Genomic DNA, 18245 nt, shown 5'->3' on the forward strand with positions numbered 1-18245 from the left:
GCGTTTTTGTCTAGTCTAGCTAGTTAGATTGCCCGCTATGTGAGAGATTTTATTTTATTAATAAACTAGACAGCTCTACTTCCGGATCGGTTAAAAAAACAAATGTTGCGCTTGGCATGCGAACGTGCCCCAGCCCCGGCGTGTCGGGTTTTATTATTATTAATAAACTAACAGCTCTACTTCCTGAACGATTAAAAAAACAAATGCAGCGCTTGGCATGCGAACGCGGGTTTTATTATTATTAATAAACGAGACAGCTCTACTTCTGATCGGTTAAAAAAAAAGCAAATACTGCGCTTGGCATGCGAACGTGCCACGCTTCTGTTACTGTGCTCCGGGCTCCCCCACGCCGCGCCCATCCGTCGTCTACTTAAACCCTCCCCAATACAGGACGCCCCCCGCTCCTCTCGCTTTCCCCTCCACCGACCAGAGAGTCCCAGACACCGCAAAACCCCTCACCACCCCGAATCCCATCCGGATCGCCGACCGCCGTCCGCCGCAGCAGCCGGCGATCCCGTCTCCCACTAAGCCCCGCTTCCCTCCTTCCTTGTCTCCGCTTCGGTAGCCTCCCCCCCCCCCCCCCCCCGCCGGTTCCTCGCAAATCCGCCCGGGTGTCTAGTGCGACGCAGAGCATCTCTCCGCTCTTCCTCCCTATCCGTGCCGGAAAAGCATTCTTATCTTTGCATTTCCGATTGAGTCGGTAAGCACTACCGTCTACTACTAGATTTGGTCGGAATGTCCGGATCCGTTCAGCTCGGCGGTCTGGTCCCCCGTGCTTGCTGGGCAGACGAGCTTCGCTGGAAGATGCGATCGGTTTCGTGTAGCTGTGGCTGTTGCCACTGTTGGGATCTGATGGTGCAGTTCGTGGTGTGCAGTGCTTCGGTTCTAGAGTTGTTGGCATTTATCAGTGTGTCCCGTCCTAACGCCGGGGTAGTTCGAGTGGGGAAAGCTCAAGCATGTGGGTGTGTGCAATGTATCAGGTGGCCGTTGTGGGGAGTCTCTATTTCGGGTGCTACGATTGATTAAGGTACGGTTAGGGTTGCTCTCGCCCGGCAAGCGGTTGGTTGGCTCCTACTTGCTGGGACAGGTGCGTTTATGCCGTCGGCGTCAATGCTGGCGGGAAGCTTGATAGTGGACTAGTCGCCAGTGCAATCCTGTTGGTTAAGTGCTAAATTATCACATGAATGGCCCTTTCCATATTAGCTCGCCATGATAGTTTGAAAGTATTTCCGGATGCACTGCCATCGCACGCACCGGTGGACTGCTGTCATCCTGTTGGTTTAAGTGTTTTGAGTCCCGTGAATGGCCATTTCCATATTTGCTTACTGCCATAGTCGAAGGGCATTGTTAGATGGATGATTTTTCCATCACAGTCTGATAGATGCACATACAAACAGACATTCTTGATTTCTTTTGCATTTGTTGGCATTGGCAGGTGTGCATAGCAAGGCAAAATGGAGATCTAGCTCCAAACTGCAGAGCAGACAAATATTAATGTATTTTGTTCTAGTTTGTGTCAGATGATGTTGCCTTGGATTGAGAGTTCAGGGTACAGTGGTAGGCTCTAGTGCATTTTTACAACATTTTTTCATAATTCATGTTTCAGAGACTCAGACTTTCAATAGACCTGTTTTCGGTAGCTCTCCCTAATTTCCTGTTATAGATTTGCATCAACAAGCACAATAGAGCTTATTTCTTTTGAGTTGTGCTAATACTGGCATACTTACAAGAAAACATTAATACTCCGTGCAGTTCTTACTTCTCTCGTCATGTTTGGAGTTTAGATAGTTCCATTGGTGCTGGGGATGTGAATTTCGCAGAGGGACAAGGATTTACATTTTAGCCATACAAAATGGACGGTTCTAGTTCAACTGCTTCCCAAGGGCATCATGTAAATGGAAAGCAGAATCAAGTGCAAACCGTTCATCCTCCTGGTCCTGCCAATGTGAAAAATGGACCAAGACACCACCCATTAACTCCAATGAGACGTTGCCGTGGACTATTATGTTTGGTGATTATGCTATTAACAGCGTTCATGATGATGGTTTACCTATCTCCTATAACTACTTTCCTTGTACGGTTGTTCAGTGTGCATTACAGCAGAAAGTCAACATGCTTTCTTTTGGGGATGTGGTTGGCCATGTGGCCTTTTTGGTTTGAGAAGATTAACAAGACCAGGTTTATTTTCTCTGGTGAAAGTGTGCCCCCAAAAGAGTGTGTGCTGTTATTTGCTAACCACAGGACCGAGGTTGACTGGATGTACTTGTGGGATTTTGCACTAAGGAAAGGCCGTTTGCAGTGTATCAAGTATATCCTTAAGAAAAGCCTGATGAAGTTACCTGTTTTTAGCTGGGCGTTTCACATTATTGAGTTTATCCCAGTAGAGAGGAAGTGGGAGATTGATGAAGCAATAATGCGAATGAGGCTTTCAGAATTGAAGAACCCCAAGGATCCCCTTTGGTTGGCAGTTTTCCCTGAAGGCACTGATTATACGTAAGGTCTCTTCCCATTCAGTTTATTGCCACATGTTTGTCTAAAACACTGGCATGGTTTGGGTTTGCATTTCAGACTTCTGGAAGAATATATTGAATCATTCAACTTCCTTAATTTAGAAAATATTTTGTTTGTATACATGCTAATTATTCTATTGTGTGGACAACAACATTCTGCATCTGTGAGAGCTTGCTGTGCTTTACCAGTCTTTTTTATCTATCTGGTTGTTAAATAGTGCTAATGTTAATATTCAGTGAGAAGAAATGTATCAAAAGTCAAGAGTATGCAGCAGAGCATGGTTTGCCTATTCTGAAAAATGTACTCCTTCCCAAGACAAAGGGTTTCAATTGCTGTTTGCAAGAGCTGAGGAGTTCCATAGATGCTGGTAACTGTTCATACTGTCTTTTGAATAAATTCACTTTTTCATTGTAGCATTTGCAAACAATTATTTGGGCAGACATGTTCTGAATGTTAACATCTGTGCATACATCAGAAGTTAACACATTGCACTGTTTCTGTAAAAAACGCATACACACATTACACTGGACTCTTCTGTCCAGTTCAAATCATTATTAGTTGGACTGCCTGAATGATTTCCCCGAAAACTCTGTTCATGGTAGTTGTCAAATGACATTCCAAGTACATTACCAATCCTGCAGTATCCTGGAAATTTTAATGTACTAGATGAAGCTAAAACCCCACGCATTTGACAATTGCTGAAGGCTCAAACATAGGCTGATAAGTTCTATACCATTGAAACTTGTGAATTGAAAGACTTTTGTAACACTATACTTTGATGTGGTTGACTGCAGATGGTTCACTTTTTTTTTTTTTTTTTTTTTTTTTTGAGGATTTGCTCTTTTGGTTGTGTGACTCCTACCTTGCTGATAAATGCAGTGTATGATGTCACAATCGCGTATAAATATCGACTACCAACTTTTCTGGACAATGTATATGGTATTGATCCTTCCGAAGTCCACATCCATATCGAAAGTATCCAAGTCTCTGACATACCGACATCAGAAGATGAAGTAGCTGATTGGCTGGTAGAGAGGTTTAGACTGAAGGACAAGCTTCTGTCTGATTTTTCAACACTGGGCCACTTTCCGAATGAAGGAACCGAAGGGGATCTGCCAACACTCAAGTGCCTTGCAAATTTTACGGCAGTAGTCAGTGTAACGTGCATCCTGATGTACCTAACCCTGTTTTCGTCTGTATGGTTCAAGATTTTCGTAGCATTTAGCTGCACCTTTCTTACGTTTGCCACCTACTACTCTATACATCTGCCGCAGCTAATCGGTTCTCCAGAGGTGAGTATCCATGGGAAGAAAGCTTGAATGTAATGTTGTAACTTGCAACTGAAAGCTGTATGGGCGCAGCTTGTACCACCATTTCTGTGTATGTGCATATATGTTCAATGTGTTCTGTTATTGGAAAGTTCTTCTGGTTCAAAGGATGAAGGACAGGAGGAGTGTTCTTTATCTGGACTTTTGAGGCCGTGTGGCACTGCCGCCGCCTTGCGACATGCTACCGCTTTGCGCTCGTGGTTGCCGTGCATCTGGTTGGTTTGGCGCTTAGGAGATGCTTTTGTTCAGGTTTATCTTGTTACCCCTATTGTTGTTGCAGCTTGCAACTTACTCTGATGACCTGAATGCCGCACGTCGTGGCACGAGATGTAAAACTGGGAGCACCACAAGATTCAACAGACGAATTCAGGGACGGATTTTCGTCCCCATTTCCTTTTGGAGAAAACGCTGAAATTGTTGGTGATACAAAGGCCGTGGTGCTTTGCTAGTTGCAGTGTTAAGTTCCTCAGTTCCGTGAAGTTTTCTGTTGTCTCCTGCTCCGTTCGGCTGGTGAGCTACATCCATGCATGGTGAAAACAATTCGGGGGATGATTTATTCAGCATCATTACGTTCCAAAGATCATCAGACGCCAAGCAAGTCGTTGTAGTATAGTGGTGAGTATTCCCGCCTGTCACGCGGGTGACCCGGGTTCGATCCCCGGCAACGGCGATTTAAATATTTTTTGGTTGCTCCGCGCGGTTCACGGCGTACTTTACCGACCCGAACTACTTCAGAAACGCGCGCGCGCGAGTCGTTTCGGCCGACGGCGGCGGCGACCCATGCACCACCACCATCGGGGTCGACAGCCTCGGCACGAGAGGACGGACGAGACCGTGGCGCTGCCGGGGTTCGGGCGGAGGTATCCGTCTGGCTGGCAACATGGGGGTTGTGAAGCAAGGACGCTTCATCCATGGCTCGATTATGTCTGAAAGATAACACTCGAAGTGTAGCTTTTTTTTTAAGTACAAACACTCGAAGTGTAGCTGGATGCATCATCTTTTATTCTTTGGTGCTGGCTCTTTCCTTTTATGTCCGAAAGATAACACTAGGAGGAAACTGACTTGCCTTGGAAGCTAAGTTTAGTAGACTCATACCTAAAGTTGGATTTCCATGCATGACTATATATAGGAGATGAGAAGAGAAAGATTTATACAAATCTATTATGTAGAAATAATGAGAAAAGGAATCTCGCATGCATTTGCGAGTCTACTATATTGATCGTGAGAGGCGGAGAGAGAGGTTCCAACCGCTGGAAATATCCTCCACCTACATAAGCCAATCACTATCTTACTAATTTTAAGTATATGATATAAATTTCAAATATATAAAGTCGTTGTAGTATAGTGGTGAGTATTCCCGCCTGTCACGCGGGTGACCCGGGTTCGATCCCCGGCAACGGCGATTCCTTTTTTTTCACTCTTTTTGTCCGACGGCTTCGGCTTCCGGTTCCGGCTGCGCGCAAAAATTCGGACACTACCCGCCGAGCTGTTGCCCTGCCGAAGCACGGCAAATTACAAAGCGTTGCGGGCAAGCGAACTAGCAAAGCATGGCGTCATGTTTCAAGGCTATGAATGTGCCGGCCTGGTCGTTTGCAAATGCCATGCGTGCATACACAATCACTGGACACTCGCACGAAGGCCTTTTCAATTGTACAGCATGTCCAGCTCGGTGGCAACTGTAATAATACTCTGTTATTAGTAGGGATGCAAATTTTGTATTTTTTTTTATCATTGATCAATCCAAAACTTAAAAAAGAAAAAAAAAACTCTCGTCCAATTAAGTTAAGAAAGAAAAACTAAGTAGTAAGTTAAAATTACCCATTGGATATCACCCACTTACATCCTTAATTACTAGCTACTCCCGTGTCAGTTTCTCATGTTATTGTAGATTAATTGGGGGATTTGAGAGGATTTTTAGAGTTAGGGTTAAAAAGAGAAGGATACATGGACAACAATGGGGAAAATCTTTTTGGATAGATCCATGCCTGGATCATTCTCTGTTCTTTTCTTACTAGTTAAATGTCCATACGGTACAATAATAACTGAAAATTTTAACGAGTATTGAATGAGTGCCATATGATGAGATGCAACTAAAGGTATCTTGCGCAATACAATATTCATGTTTTATAAAGCACAAATGACGCGGGCACTCAGGCAAAGTACGTCATTTTCAATTGAGTGTTTTCGTACATCTATCAAATTATTGTAGTACTATGCCATAATGGGATGATAATATTCGTGGGTTGCAACGGAACTTAAAAAAAATTTACAAGATTTTACCATTCTCTTAAAGGACCGACACAACAGAACTAAAAATTGTGCTTCCTACTGCCCCTACTGCTAAGAAAATTACCAAACAAAATGATAAAACTTGTTATTATTTGAAAGTACATTGCTCACATCTGGATGACTGAGTGACCGACGAATAAAAACATAAGCTTGAAGCTCAAACCAGCCATGCAAGAACTGGACTATTTTCTAGCATGTATAACATTGATGATCTGTTTGTTTCAGCTGTAAATTGTGATGAATAGATTGTAGATTATGGATTGTAAAAGATAGATTATAAAAGTTAGATTATATAATCTGCAGAAGTTAGTAGAAGAAGAATTACTATGTTGTATAATCCAGTTTTTATAATCCAGCCTGTTTGTTTCAGCTTGCAAATTATGATCACAATTTGCAAGCTGAAAGCTGAAACAAACAGGGGCTGAAGCCAAATGAAGCCCCCACAGCGGCACGTTTCTTTAGCCACATCACAATCTCAGATGGATCATGTTATACTAATTTAGAAAATTAAAGTAAAATAAAATTGTGACTTGGATCTAGTTTTATTACCTCAACAATATTTTAGCCAATAGCTTTTGAAAAAAATAAATTTGGAATATGAAACAGAGCTTTCATGATCGGTGAGGGACAATGCAACTTATACTCAAGGAAATTTGCATGTACATGACTCACCATGTAAATTATAAAGGCATGTTCTTATTCGTAAAACTATCATTAGTGCTATGAAATAAACATAGGTTTGTTCACTAGAACTAATTGTATTGGCAAACATCAATTTGCGAAGAAGCAGGGAAGATTCTTTCTGAAAACATTTCGGGATTGATTGCTAAGATTGACATGCAGAAAATGATTGAGGCCAGGAAGTGAAAACTTGTTCAAGTATATCTGTTCGTATTGGATCCGGTTATACCCCTACCTTGTGCACCCAAGAAATACACCTTCCATTGCCTACATCTGCCTATGCTCGAAACATGTAAATTATGTCTTCTATTTATATGAAGGATATCATGAAACAGTTGATTTCTCCGCAGTCTAAAAAAGAAGAAAAAGAACGAAAATCGATTTCTTGAAACATCGTTGAGGACGCAGTAGGCACTAGGCCGCCGCACGTCTGAATGCGCGCCGACACTCATCCATCCCACCGGTGCCACCATGCCGCCGGCCACCGCATCTCAGCGGCAAGCACAGGGTATATCTCGCACGAGATCAATCATTGCGAGCAAGCAACATTTCACGAAACAACTCACGTATTACAATAACCTGATCACATTATCTCGTTCAAGAACACAAGGGAACATCCATACTGAATTTAAGACAAGTTCGATAACAGTCAAAATTACACCGGGGCAAAGCACCCGGCCCTCACCTATCTGCTATGCCGGATGCCTCTGCCAGAGGAATGCCGGCCACCGCGTTGCTGCGGCTTTCTGCCACGGAAGGACGAGCTGCCTCGATTGAACTGTCCAGAATTGAGCTGCATAGGTGAATGCTCTCCATCTCCATGGGGCTGCGCCAAGTTTCCAAATCCTTGTGAGTTGGGAGGAAATCCGGGAGGAGGGTGTCCCTGTTCCTGCCGATCCCCGGCCATGTGAGGAGGCTGGCCAAAGTTGCCTTGCCCCATAGGCAGTAGAGGTGGTGGACCAAATGGGGAGTTCACCGGTGGTCCACCACCGAACGTCAATGGATTTGCAGGCATTACAGTCTGGGGCATGAACTGTGGAAAGGGCATCAGCATTTGGTTCGGGAAGCCACCGAAATTCTGATTTTGGAACTGGTTCGTTCCAGCGAAGAGGTTTTGCATGATATTTGCAGCGAGAGCAGCTCCCTCTACCCCCATGTTCAGATGGGGCGGTGGTGGAAGCCCGCCAGGCCAAACCATGTTTGGCTGCTGTGGCAAGAACTGCTGCGCTGGATTGACGAAGCAACCACCCATCTGATTTGCATGATAAACAGGTGATGGCATGGCAGGATTCATCTGGACAGGTGGCGGCATTGTTGGAGCACTCACAGGAATGTTTTGAGGTCCCAATGGGCGTGCTGCATTTTTAGCAACTGCAGGGGACATATCTGAGCGGTGAAAACGAGGCTGTGACTGGTGACCTGGTGTTTGTGCATCCCGGTTCCTTGGTGGCATGTCCTTTCGAAATCCAGCACCTCTGGGCTGTGATCTCCTCTTATCACCAGAAGGTTTATTAGGTTCATGCTGTCTATCAGTCTGCCTTTTTGCTTGACGTAATGACCTTTTGTACTCAGCCTCCTTCTCATCATCAGAGAATTCAAGTTCATCTTCTAGCACCTCATCATTGTCTCCGGATGCATCGTAGCCTTTTGCATAGAGCTCCTTCATATTCAGGATGTGATCTGCAAACTCTGCTACAAAAGAGACACTGTTTCCTACACTGATCCCAGCAGGCACTTCTTCCTCAGAGTTGTATCGCACAAGGTAGTATGGGTTTTTTACAGGTCCAAACAACTCATCAATGATACCAAGTGGCATCCTGCTTTCCGTTATCCAGAGGATTGAGCCCTCATTCAGAGGATTGTGTTGGACTGACCCTTCAACAATCACTCTCTCACCCATTATCTGGATAGATAGCAGACAGGCAATCAGTCAGTATATCAACTCATACATAATATAGTTTGCATTTCATGAGTCTAGGACCAGATCAAACTTTATCAGACAACAATATCAGACACCACAACTGAAAAGTATGTGCTACTGAAAATGCTAATAGCTGCAAACCAAATAAATAATCACCACACTTCAGGCACCTATAAGTTTCAGATTGTGCTATAAGTACATTGCGAAGAAATCTCTCCGCACATACAAGTTCTCTTAAAAGGAAAAAAATGTGTCCACTGAGATTCAGTAGATGTCATCTGAGTCTCTGGGTGGTCAGAACACCTGAGGGATTCAGTATAATTCATCTTAGTCTATGCCTCTCTGAGTGGTCAGGGCACCCAGGGGATTAGAAACAGGTTCGGTTATCAACTGGTGTAATCAACTGCTTCATGTAAGCAGTTAACAAAACAAACCCCACCTCACTCTGCAACCAAAGCAAACCCACCACTCCATGCCCAGACATCTGCATTTTAGAAGGCCAAAGGCAGCCTTGTGCAGGTTTCATTGGTTTTGAAGGAATGAAAAATATTCAGGTGGGCCTAAAACCCCAAAGTTGAGTCCTAAAACAACAGATTCAGTGTTATTCCAAAAAATCACTACTGCTATTAGCACCTAGATATATAAAGTGAATTAGTTAATCTTCAACGTATAGCATCATGACACGGAAAAAGGGAGCTGGCACTCTGAAAGCGCACAGAACAAGAGGAGAGTGCAGCATTTTTGTGCATGACATATGAAAACAAAACTTTAGAGTATAACTCCACAGGACAAATATGAAACACAGAAGAATGCAGCTTTTTTGTTCGTGACAAATGGAATCATAGGCTTATAGGAAAACTCCACAGCATAAGTACAGACTTACAGCTGTGATAGATCCTACTGGAAGAGTCTGATGATGTGGTTCCAACTGTATTTCAATCTTTGGGACTGGAGTAAGGACCTGCAAGGTATATCTATATTAGAAGACTATGTACAACAAAGAAAAAACTTTGGGAAAATTGGAATCGGCAGCTTATATCCTTTTGTACGTTCTTGTAGTAACTGAATGGACTGTTTGTAGCAATTGACTTTAGCATTGGCAAAGCAACACAGAGTAATTCCCGCAGTTTCTACAACTATTATAGCCTTACAGACAGTACATGGTATCCGACAGTACAGGGTTTTGGTAAGAGAAATTAACAATCACAGCCATAAACGTCTAATTTAATACAAAGGATAGGCTACTCTTCCTTAACTAGTTTTTACGCTAACTAGAAACCTAACCGCAACCCATTCGCAAATGATTAGTACGCAACTGCAGCAAGAAAATAGCATATTAAATGAAAATGCATATCATAAGATTAAACAGCTCAATACCTCTGCTTGATGTTTGGACTTGATGGGGCCCTTCGGTTCCTCACCCTCCTCATCGCTCCCAACCATCAATTCGCCCTCCTCAAGGAGGGCCTCCAGGCTATCACCCTCCGCTCCACCAGCGCCACAAAGTTTCTTGGCTCCCAGCTCTTCCTCCTCGTCACTGCTTGACGAGGCTTCGCTCGATTCCTCATCCTTCTTGGGCCTCTGCTCTTCCTCCTCCTCGCTGCTGGAGGAAGCCTCACTCGACTCGTCCTCCTCGCTACTCTCCGACTCTTCCTCGCTGCTATCCTGCTTCTCCTTGTCGCCTCCGCCTTCCTCTTTCACCGAGGCTGCGATATTCATCTCAACATCAGTAGGTGCAGCACCCACCTCCGTAGCAACCGCTCCCTCCGAAATATCCTCTTTTACAGCCAAATCACCAATCCCCGACGCCAGAAGCTGATCCGGGGCAAGCAGCTCGCACAATCCGCCGCTCGCCATCTCAGCCTTCTCGTCAATTTCTTCGCCGCAAAAATCTCCTGCCTGGCCGAGCGACCCCTCCTCCTTCACACCAAACTCGCAGCTCTTGGGCGCCGCCGAACCATCCGAGACCTTTCCAGCGTCGCCGCAGGTCGTCGTCGGCCTCGGCGCGCGCGGAACCACCGCCTCCTCGGTGGGGCCGAGGCTCTTGGCCCCCAGCTCGCCCTCCATGGCCTGGTCGAAGTCGACGAGCCACTCCTCGACGGGGTCGAATCCGACGCCGGGGTCCGAGTCCGGCGGCGGGCGCGGCGGCGGGGGCTTAGGATGCCTCCCCATGGGTGGGGGAGGCAAGGCTAGGGTTTCGGGGACGGGGAGGGAGGTGGTGCGGCGGCGGCGCCATGCTTTGCTTTATCTCTCGCTTGGGGGGTTTAGGGTTCTAGGGCTTGTGGCGGCGGGCATGGACTATTGAGAGGGGAAGAGGCAGCTGGATTTGATCATTTGAAGCTAGAGCCTTCCTTCTTCTTTCTTTTTCTTTCTTTCTTTCTTTCTTTTTTATCCAGGATTTCAAGAGTCTTCTTGCAAGCCTTAATGCAGTTCTACTAATTATTAGGTGAAGTTAACACATATACTGAATAATCATGCAATTTAATTTTGGCTTGAGCACCAAATAAACTTATAAACCTTATATTTTGTTTTTGAAATAAAGATAACTTATTCTATTTAAATGGTGTAGCCCTGTCTAGGGCCCATTTGGGACGCAGCACTGGAAAAACATAAAAACTTGTTAGGATTGCAAGTGCAATATAGAGGAGCGCAAAACACGGGAGATTCGCACTAATTTGAAGAGAGGACATTTTTTATAAAGCGAGGCATTCCATATAAATACATAGGACTTTTGGAAGCACAATCTGTTTGCTTCATATGAGTCTATACGGATTTTTTTTATAGAATGTAAACACTTTAAAACTCCATTTTTCTGTGTTCCAAAGAATGCTCTAATGTCCATTTTTTAATGCAATATAGAAAAAACACAAAAAAAGTAGCAAAACAAAGGAAATAGATAGGAACATAAGCAAAAAAAAAAAAAAAAAAAAAGTGGGGGCAAAACACATGAATAGGTTATGGCCTTGTTTGCCTTCTCTCGTGTTCAATCATAATCAGCAATTTGAACTTATTGTACTGTAGGTTTAATAGCTTTTGGCTCAAATTTTTTAGACTATTGTTGGGAAGATGTGAACCGATAAAAAAAATAGAGTATTTGGTTCGAAATGTAGTTTATATGGTAAAATTTGAGTTGCTACGCACTCTCTACGCATGTTGCTACCAAACATTCATTCAAATTGCTACCCAATATCTACTTAAGTTGCCAAATAACATCAAGTGAAGTTGCTACAACTTTTACCTTCAAGTTGCTACCTAACCTTTCACTGAAGTTGCTATCTACCTTAACTGAAATCGCTAACTCGCTACCAACTTTTTATGTAACTTATTAGTAGACATATATATCTCTAAAATATATTGATCTCGCTTTGTAGAGCTCGTTGAATAGAACATATTATTACAAATAGAACTAAAAATGGACACTCAAGGCACGCGTTGCAAGGTGACCTGATCCTAATATCTAACAATATAGATAACTGCTATCTATAAAAAATGTACATTCCACCAATAAATAATACTATATATAATCTCCATAACAGTTTAAATGTAGCGTATCTATAAAAATAATACTGACCCACATTTAATAGCTTGCAAGATCAATAGATTAAATGATTGTACATAGTAGTTAGGAGTCTAAATTTTATATCTCCTCGTTACTCTTCCTTCCATGTAGACAAAAATCTAATGTGAGCAACTCTATAGCTAGCAAATGTGGATAGTGCGATGCCCATCTTTCTCCACTCTGTAATGACAGTCTTTAAAACACGCCGGTTCTCAGGGGAGTGTGACAGGTGACCCTAGCAACCCGTACTACAATTGTGACTGTGTCAGTCACTATACGTGGCATTACTCTTTCCCGAAGCCAGGAGCCATGGCGACTGTTCCAAGGCTGCCACTGTCAGCTCAACCTCTTCCCTAAGCCTTCAAGACGGTGCACGTTCCCAAGCATAGCCGAGTGAACCATGTCACTGTCGACGAAGCTCGAGAGGACGACAGCGTGCTAGTTGGTACGCTACTTGTGAATTCTCACCCCACAGTTATTCTTTTTCATTCGGGTGCGTCTCATTCATTTATCAAGGAGGGTTATGTTTTGAGTAACGATATAGTCACCGAGACCCTACCTGCTGCTTTTCACATTGAAGCGCCCGATGCCAAGTTACAAACTAATCGGGTTGTTCCTAAGGCCAAGATACTCATTGAGGGAGTTCTGTTCTCAGCAAATTTGATCCTCCTGGATACTAGAGGAGTAGATGTCATACTAGGAATGAATTAGTTAACTCAATATGGTGCTCGTATTGATTGCGCCAAGAGGGTGGCTTCTCTCAAGAATCTAAGTGGTGTGCGGATTTCTCGCCACCTTGGAGAGGGTGGTCTCCAATTGTATGCCTTGAAGGTTGTCACAGCCACGAATCTTCTGAATATTCTTGTGGTCTGTGAGTTTCCAGACGTCTTCCCAGAAGGACTGCCAGGAATATCACCTGATCGAGCAGTGAAATTCTCTATTGAGCTTATACCCGGTATAGCCCTAATTTCGAAGAGGTCTTCTAAAATACCTCTAAATGAATTGGTAGAGTTGAAGAAGCAGCTTCAGGAGTTACTCTCAAAGAGTTTCATCCGTCCGAGCTCCTCACCCTGGGGATACCCGACACTCTTTGTGAGGAAAAATGATCCAACTCTTGGGATGTGTGTTGATTACCATCTGTTGAATGAGATCCCCGTCAAGAACAAGTATCCAATTCGTTGGATTGATATTCTGTTTGATCAATTGACCGGTGCTCGAGTTTTTTCTAAAATTGATTTGAGATTGTGCTATCACCAAATCAAGGTCCAAACGGATGATATTCCAAAGACGACTTTCCTACCTGTTACGAGCTTTATGAATTCACTGTCATATCCTTCGGATTGACTAATGCACCGGTGTTCTTCACGTACACTATGAACATAGTCTTTATGGAAGAACTCGACAAATTTATCGTGGTTTTCATCGGCGACATTCTTATATACTCCAATACTGAAATGGAACATTCTGAGCATCTCTATGTTGTTCTTGGCTGACTTTGGGATCACCAACTCTATGCCAAGTTTAGCAAGTGTGAGTTTTGGCTCAATGAAGTCGCTTTCCTGGGTCATGTTCTATCCAAGAACAGTGTTGTCGTTGATCCGAGCAAAGTGCAAGAAGTCCTCAATTGAGTTCAACCGAAGAATGTCACCAACGTCCGGAGTTTTCTCGGACTTGCGAATTATTACCGCCGGTTCATTGAGAACTTCTCCAAGATTGCCAAGCCAATGAATGAGCTATTGAAGCAAGGAAGTGTATTTGAGCGGTCAAGTGAATGTGAGTTAGCTTTTCAAACCTTGAAGAAACTGTTCACAACCACTCCCATTCTTGCTCAACCCAAAGTGGACAAAGGTTTTGACATCTGTTGTGATGCTTCCCGCAAAGGCCTCAGATGTGTCCTCATGCAATAAGGCCAGTTTGTTGCTTATACCTCATGCCAGTTGAAGCGTTATGAAGAGAACTACCCTACTCATGACTTAGAGCTTATGGCAGTTGTGCATGGTATGAAGATTTGGCGCCACTATCTGTTAGGAAATCTATGTTGTGTCTATACGGACCAAAAAAAAGTCCCAAATACATCTTCACTCAAGCTGATCTGAACACGAGACAGAAGATGACTCGAGTTAATCAAAGACTATGAGCTAGAAGTTCATTATCATTCCAGCAAGACGATTGTGGTTGCCAATGCACTGAGTTGAAAAGCTCGATGCAATTATCTTATAGTCAAGCCTGGAAATACCACACTTTGTGATGAATTCCGAAGGCTTGGACTCGAAATGGTCCTAGAGGGGTTTCTTGCAAACATGAAAATCAAATCCACCCTCCTAGATAAGATCAAAGAAGCTCAAAAGGATGACAAGGGCATGGACCGAATACAAGAGAAAATGAAGAAAGGCAAGGCCACATGTTTTTCTGAAGATGATCAGGGTGTCCTATGATTTGAGAAGAGACTAGTTGTTCTGAAGGTTGTGGCACTAAGAAAGAAGATTCTGGATCAAGCTCATGATTCTTTGTTGTCTATTCATCCAGGGAATACCAATACCTCAAGCCAAAATTCTGGTGGACTCGCATGAAGCGAAAAATCGCTCGATATGTTGCCAAGTATGACGTCTGCCGAAGAGTAAGAGCCAAGCATCTTAAGCTGGTCGGTACGCTCCAACCATTGCCTATTCCCTCCTGGAAGTGGGAGGAGATCGGTATGGATTTCATTACCAGATTGCTGAAGTGTATGATTCGATTTGGGTCATTGTGAACCGACTCACAAAGTCAGCACATTTCCTCCCAGTAAAGACTCGATACAGTGCCAAGGATTATGTCGAGTTGTATCTCACTCAGATTGTTTGCCTCCATGGGATTCCAAATAAGATCATTTCCGATCAAGGCACTCAGTTCACTTCTCATTTATGAAAGAGCCTTTATAAAACCATAGAGATTGAGCTCTTCCGTAGCACCGCCTACCACCCTTAAAAGGATGGTCAAACCAAGAGGGTGAATCATATTCTAGAAGACATGTTACCAGCTTGTGCTCTCACATATGGGAAGAAGTGAAAATTTTGCTTGCCATTCGCCGAGTTCTCCTACAACAACAGTTATCAGTCGAGCATTGAAATGTCGCTGTTTGAAGCTCTCTATGGCCAAAGATGCTGAACGCTGTTGAATTGGTCCGAATCTGGTGAAAGAGCTTTTCTAAGCTCGAATTTGGTCAAAGAGGCAGAAGAGCATGTTCTAGCTATTCGCAAGTGTCTCCTCACAGTTTAGTCCCGACAGAAGAGCTATGCAAACTGCCGCTGACGAGAATTGCAATCGGATCTCTCATATTGCGAATGACCAATTCGAATCTTGGATGAAGCGGAATGCAACACTCGATGACACTCTATTAAATTTATCAAAATTCAATGGAGCAACCACAACGAGGATGAAGCAACTTAGGAGCGTGAGGATAGAATCCACTCCGAATATCCCGAACTTTTTGTCGTTGTAATTTTGCAGAATTAGAGCGTTTCACATGTCTATAGTTATCACCATAGCGTTTTAGGACGTGTCAACTCCTTGCCTTAAAGGTGATCTTAGTCACTCGAACCCATTTGAAAGACTCATATGAGTTGGGACGGCCTTGTCTTTCTCATATTTAGATAAGAGTTGTTTGAAGGTGGGCTTGAATTTCTCAAACATGTCATGTCTCTTTGCCTCATTGACTGTCCACTTGTCAATCTCCGGGCTCTTTGGTTTGATCATCCTTGGCTTAGCATTATCATGCCCCCATCAGTTGAAGTGTTCACCACAATCTTAATTGATTCCTTGCCTTCGGGAGTTTTCTCAAGTAACATCTCTCTTAACAAGTTTTTGTTCTCCCCCAAAGGTTTAGGTCTTTCTTCACCAACGATTACATTTTTCCCTTTAGTTGATTCAGCTTGAGTTGGTTGAATTAAGATGCTCTTATCTTGGAGATCAATCACATTAACCGGGAATGGTTGCTTGTCCACTTGCATCTCCGTAAATTTCAATCATCCTTCATTAATGACCGATTAAATCTGTCGATAAAAAATATTGTAATCGTTAGTCACATGAGAATAAGAATTATGCCATTTGTAATAAGCTCGCATCTTCAATTTATCTAATAGCGGAATTGCATGACCATAGGACAACTTAATCTGTTTTTCTTATAGCAAGTAATCAAAAATTCTATCACACATTACTAAATCAAAAGTAAATTTGATTTCTTTTTGCCGATTCTAACGAGGCATCGGCTTAAGAGAAGAGTAAACAAATAGATTAAAGTTAGAAAATCATTTCCATTCATCCACACATACATCAACATCGTCATTGTCCAAACCTTCATATTCATATTTAAGCATGTGAATATTAGGACAATCAATCTTGATTTATCATTTGATCTCTAAAAATTTCTAGACTTCTTAGCCTGACTCTCTTGTGCCAGAGCTCTTTGTAAAACTTGACTAACATCCTAAAAATCATAACATTCTAGCTTTTTCTTAAGATAAGACAATAAACCCGAATAAGTTAATTCGGCCAAATCTTTTGTAGAAAGTGTCAAGTTAAAACATCGGTTCTTTGTATCCCTAAATTTTCTAATATAATCAACAATGGTCTCATTGTATTTTTGCTTAACCGATATTAAATGTAAAAGCCTCAATTCAGTGTCAACACTATAAAATATTCATGAATTTTTTGTTCTAATTAAGACTGCATATGTACATAATTAGGAGCAAGAGATGTAAACCATATAAAAGCAATTTCAGACAATGACAATGGAAAAAAAAATCTAATTTTCAAGATATCATTCGAACTAGCTTCACCCAATTATGTAAACTGACCCACATGCTCCCTAGTTGTTCTGTTATCTTCCCCGGTAAATTTTACGAAATCAAGACTTTGAAACAGCAAGGGTATGAGATTTTATCATAGTGATCGAGATATGACTTTTGGTATGCACGAGCTTTTCCTCTAACCTTCACGCCAAATTATTCTCTTAGCGCGATAGCTACTTGTTCTCACATGATTTAAGCATAATCAGCCACGTGACAAGCAGAGTTAGCTATTAGCTCAAGCTATGATGTAGGCAAATTTGGCGTACATGAAGTAATAAGAAGTGGCATGGTGTAGTTTTCTTCAAGTATTGGCCCATAAGGGATTCCCGGCCATTGTGGTGGTATAGATGGAGTATCATATGCTACGGTTTGGTAATAAGGTGTTTGCACATTGAGATAACTTTTGGTTCTGTAAGCTTAAACTGAAGTTGAAGCATTGTGCTTAACATATGGTGTTTGATACGAGTTTTATGTCACATCAGTTTTAATAGGATGAGAGGTAATATGATTAGGTGTAACACTACCCATATAACTTCGATCATCATGAGGATTATTCAAGTATGCATAAGAAGCACTAGATAATATTTTAACAATAGCATGATGAATTGAAATATTAACATTACTAGCAACATGTTTCTTCAAATTGTGTTTCTCGTGTATTTGTAAAACTAAAGACGGAATATTATCAACTAATGTATCATCAACCATCTTTTAAACACTATTAGACATGCAACCAACAGATTGATCAATTATATTAGCAATATCTTCATGAGAGAGAGGGGGTTAAGTACTTACATTGGTTAGTACCTTAGGGTTTTGAATGGCGGACGATGGAGAATCTTCCTTCTTGAACACGCCTTGCTGAATCCTCATGTAATGCGAGAGGAGTTGCTACCGATGTTGCTCCAAGTCGGCCTCGAACGTCAAGCGTGCTTCTTCTGGCAACTCATTGTAGGACGTCATGATGATATTATCTTTGTCGATTTTCAAGGTGGACATGTCTAGGGTTTTAGAATTCGTCCAAAATATAGCCAAAAACTTCGTTCCGCAAAAGAGCCACCCTCCAATATGATTTCAAAATATTCTTCTTTCATACTCAGCAACCAAAGCAGATTAATGGCAAACATAAC

At 42.7% G+C, this 18245-nt stretch overlaps 2 protein-coding genes and 2 non-coding genes across 5 annotated transcripts; 3 read left to right on the forward strand and 1 right to left on the reverse strand.

Annotated features, from left to right (window-relative positions):
• Positions 1 to 265: 265 nt before the first annotated feature.
• LOC133929171 (probable 1-acyl-sn-glycerol-3-phosphate acyltransferase 5) lies at positions 266 to 3925 on the forward strand. 2 transcript variants are annotated; one of them, XM_062375816.1, is made up of 4 exons: positions 266 to 700; positions 1753 to 2493; positions 2748 to 2878; positions 3391 to 3925. In XM_062375816.1, the coding sequence occupies exons 2-4, from the start codon at positions 1853 to 1855 to the stop codon at positions 3828 to 3830; spliced, it is 1212 nt and encodes a 403-aa protein (XP_062231800.1). In that variant the 5' UTR covers positions 266 to 700; positions 1753 to 1852; the 3' UTR covers positions 3831 to 3925. The 2 variants fall into 2 exon arrangements, with proteins under 2 accessions (XP_062231800.1, XP_062231801.1); XM_062375817.1 differs by lacking the exon at positions 266 to 700 and having other exon boundaries at positions 712 to 2493.
• Positions 3926 to 4437: 512 nt separating this feature from the next.
• Positions 4438 to 4509, forward strand: TRNAD-GUC (transfer RNA aspartic acid (anticodon GUC)). The gene has a single exon. It is a non-coding gene; the product is annotated as a tRNA-Asp (tRNA).
• A 660-nt stretch (positions 4510 to 5169) lies between these two features.
• On the forward strand, positions 5170 to 5241 carry TRNAD-GUC (transfer RNA aspartic acid (anticodon GUC)). Its single transcript has one exon. It is a non-coding gene; the product is annotated as a tRNA-Asp (tRNA).
• A 2116-nt stretch (positions 5242 to 7357) lies between these two features.
• Positions 7358 to 11080, reverse strand: LOC133929172 (H/ACA ribonucleoprotein complex non-core subunit NAF1-like). Its single transcript, XM_062375818.1, has 3 exons — positions 10108 to 11080; positions 9614 to 9691; positions 7358 to 8712 (listed from the first exon to the last, which is right to left on the reverse strand). Exons 1-3 carry the CDS (start codon positions 10900 to 10902, stop codon positions 7495 to 7497), a joined length of 2091 nt encoding a protein of 696 aa, XP_062231802.1. The 5' UTR covers positions 10903 to 11080; the 3' UTR covers positions 7358 to 7494.
• Between the last annotated feature and the right edge of the window lie 7165 nt (positions 11081 to 18245).

Source organism: Phragmites australis, chromosome 9 (genome assembly GCF_958298935.1).
Source record: "Phragmites australis chromosome 9, lpPhrAust1.1, whole genome shotgun sequence".
Lineage (NCBI taxonomy): Eukaryota > Viridiplantae > Streptophyta > Magnoliopsida > Poales > Poaceae > Phragmites > Phragmites australis.

Coding starts and splice junctions, on each gene's coding strand:
- LOC133929171 (XM_062375816.1), top strand. CDS start 1,853: ATGGACGGTTCTAGTTCAACTGCTTCCCAAGGGCATCATGTAAATGGA. Junction 2,494..2,747: donor CCTGAAGGCACTGATTATAC/GTAAGGTCTCTT, acceptor GTTAATATTCAG/TGAGAAGAAATGTATCAAAA. Junction 2,879..3,390: donor GAGGAGTTCCATAGATGCTG/GTAACTGTTCAT, acceptor TGATAAATGCAG/TGTATGATGTCACAATCGCG.
- LOC133929172 (XM_062375818.1), bottom strand. CDS start 10,902: ATGGGGAGGCATCCTAAGCCCCCGCCGCCGCGCCCGCCGCCGGACTCG. Junction 9,692..10,107: donor AGTCCAAACATCAAGCAGAG/GTATTGAGCTGT, acceptor TATACCTTGCAG/GTCCTTACTCCAGTCCCAAA. Junction 8,713..9,613: donor CAGTAGGATCTATCACAGCT/GTAAGTCTGTAC, acceptor CTATCTATCCAG/ATAATGGGTGAGAGAGTGAT.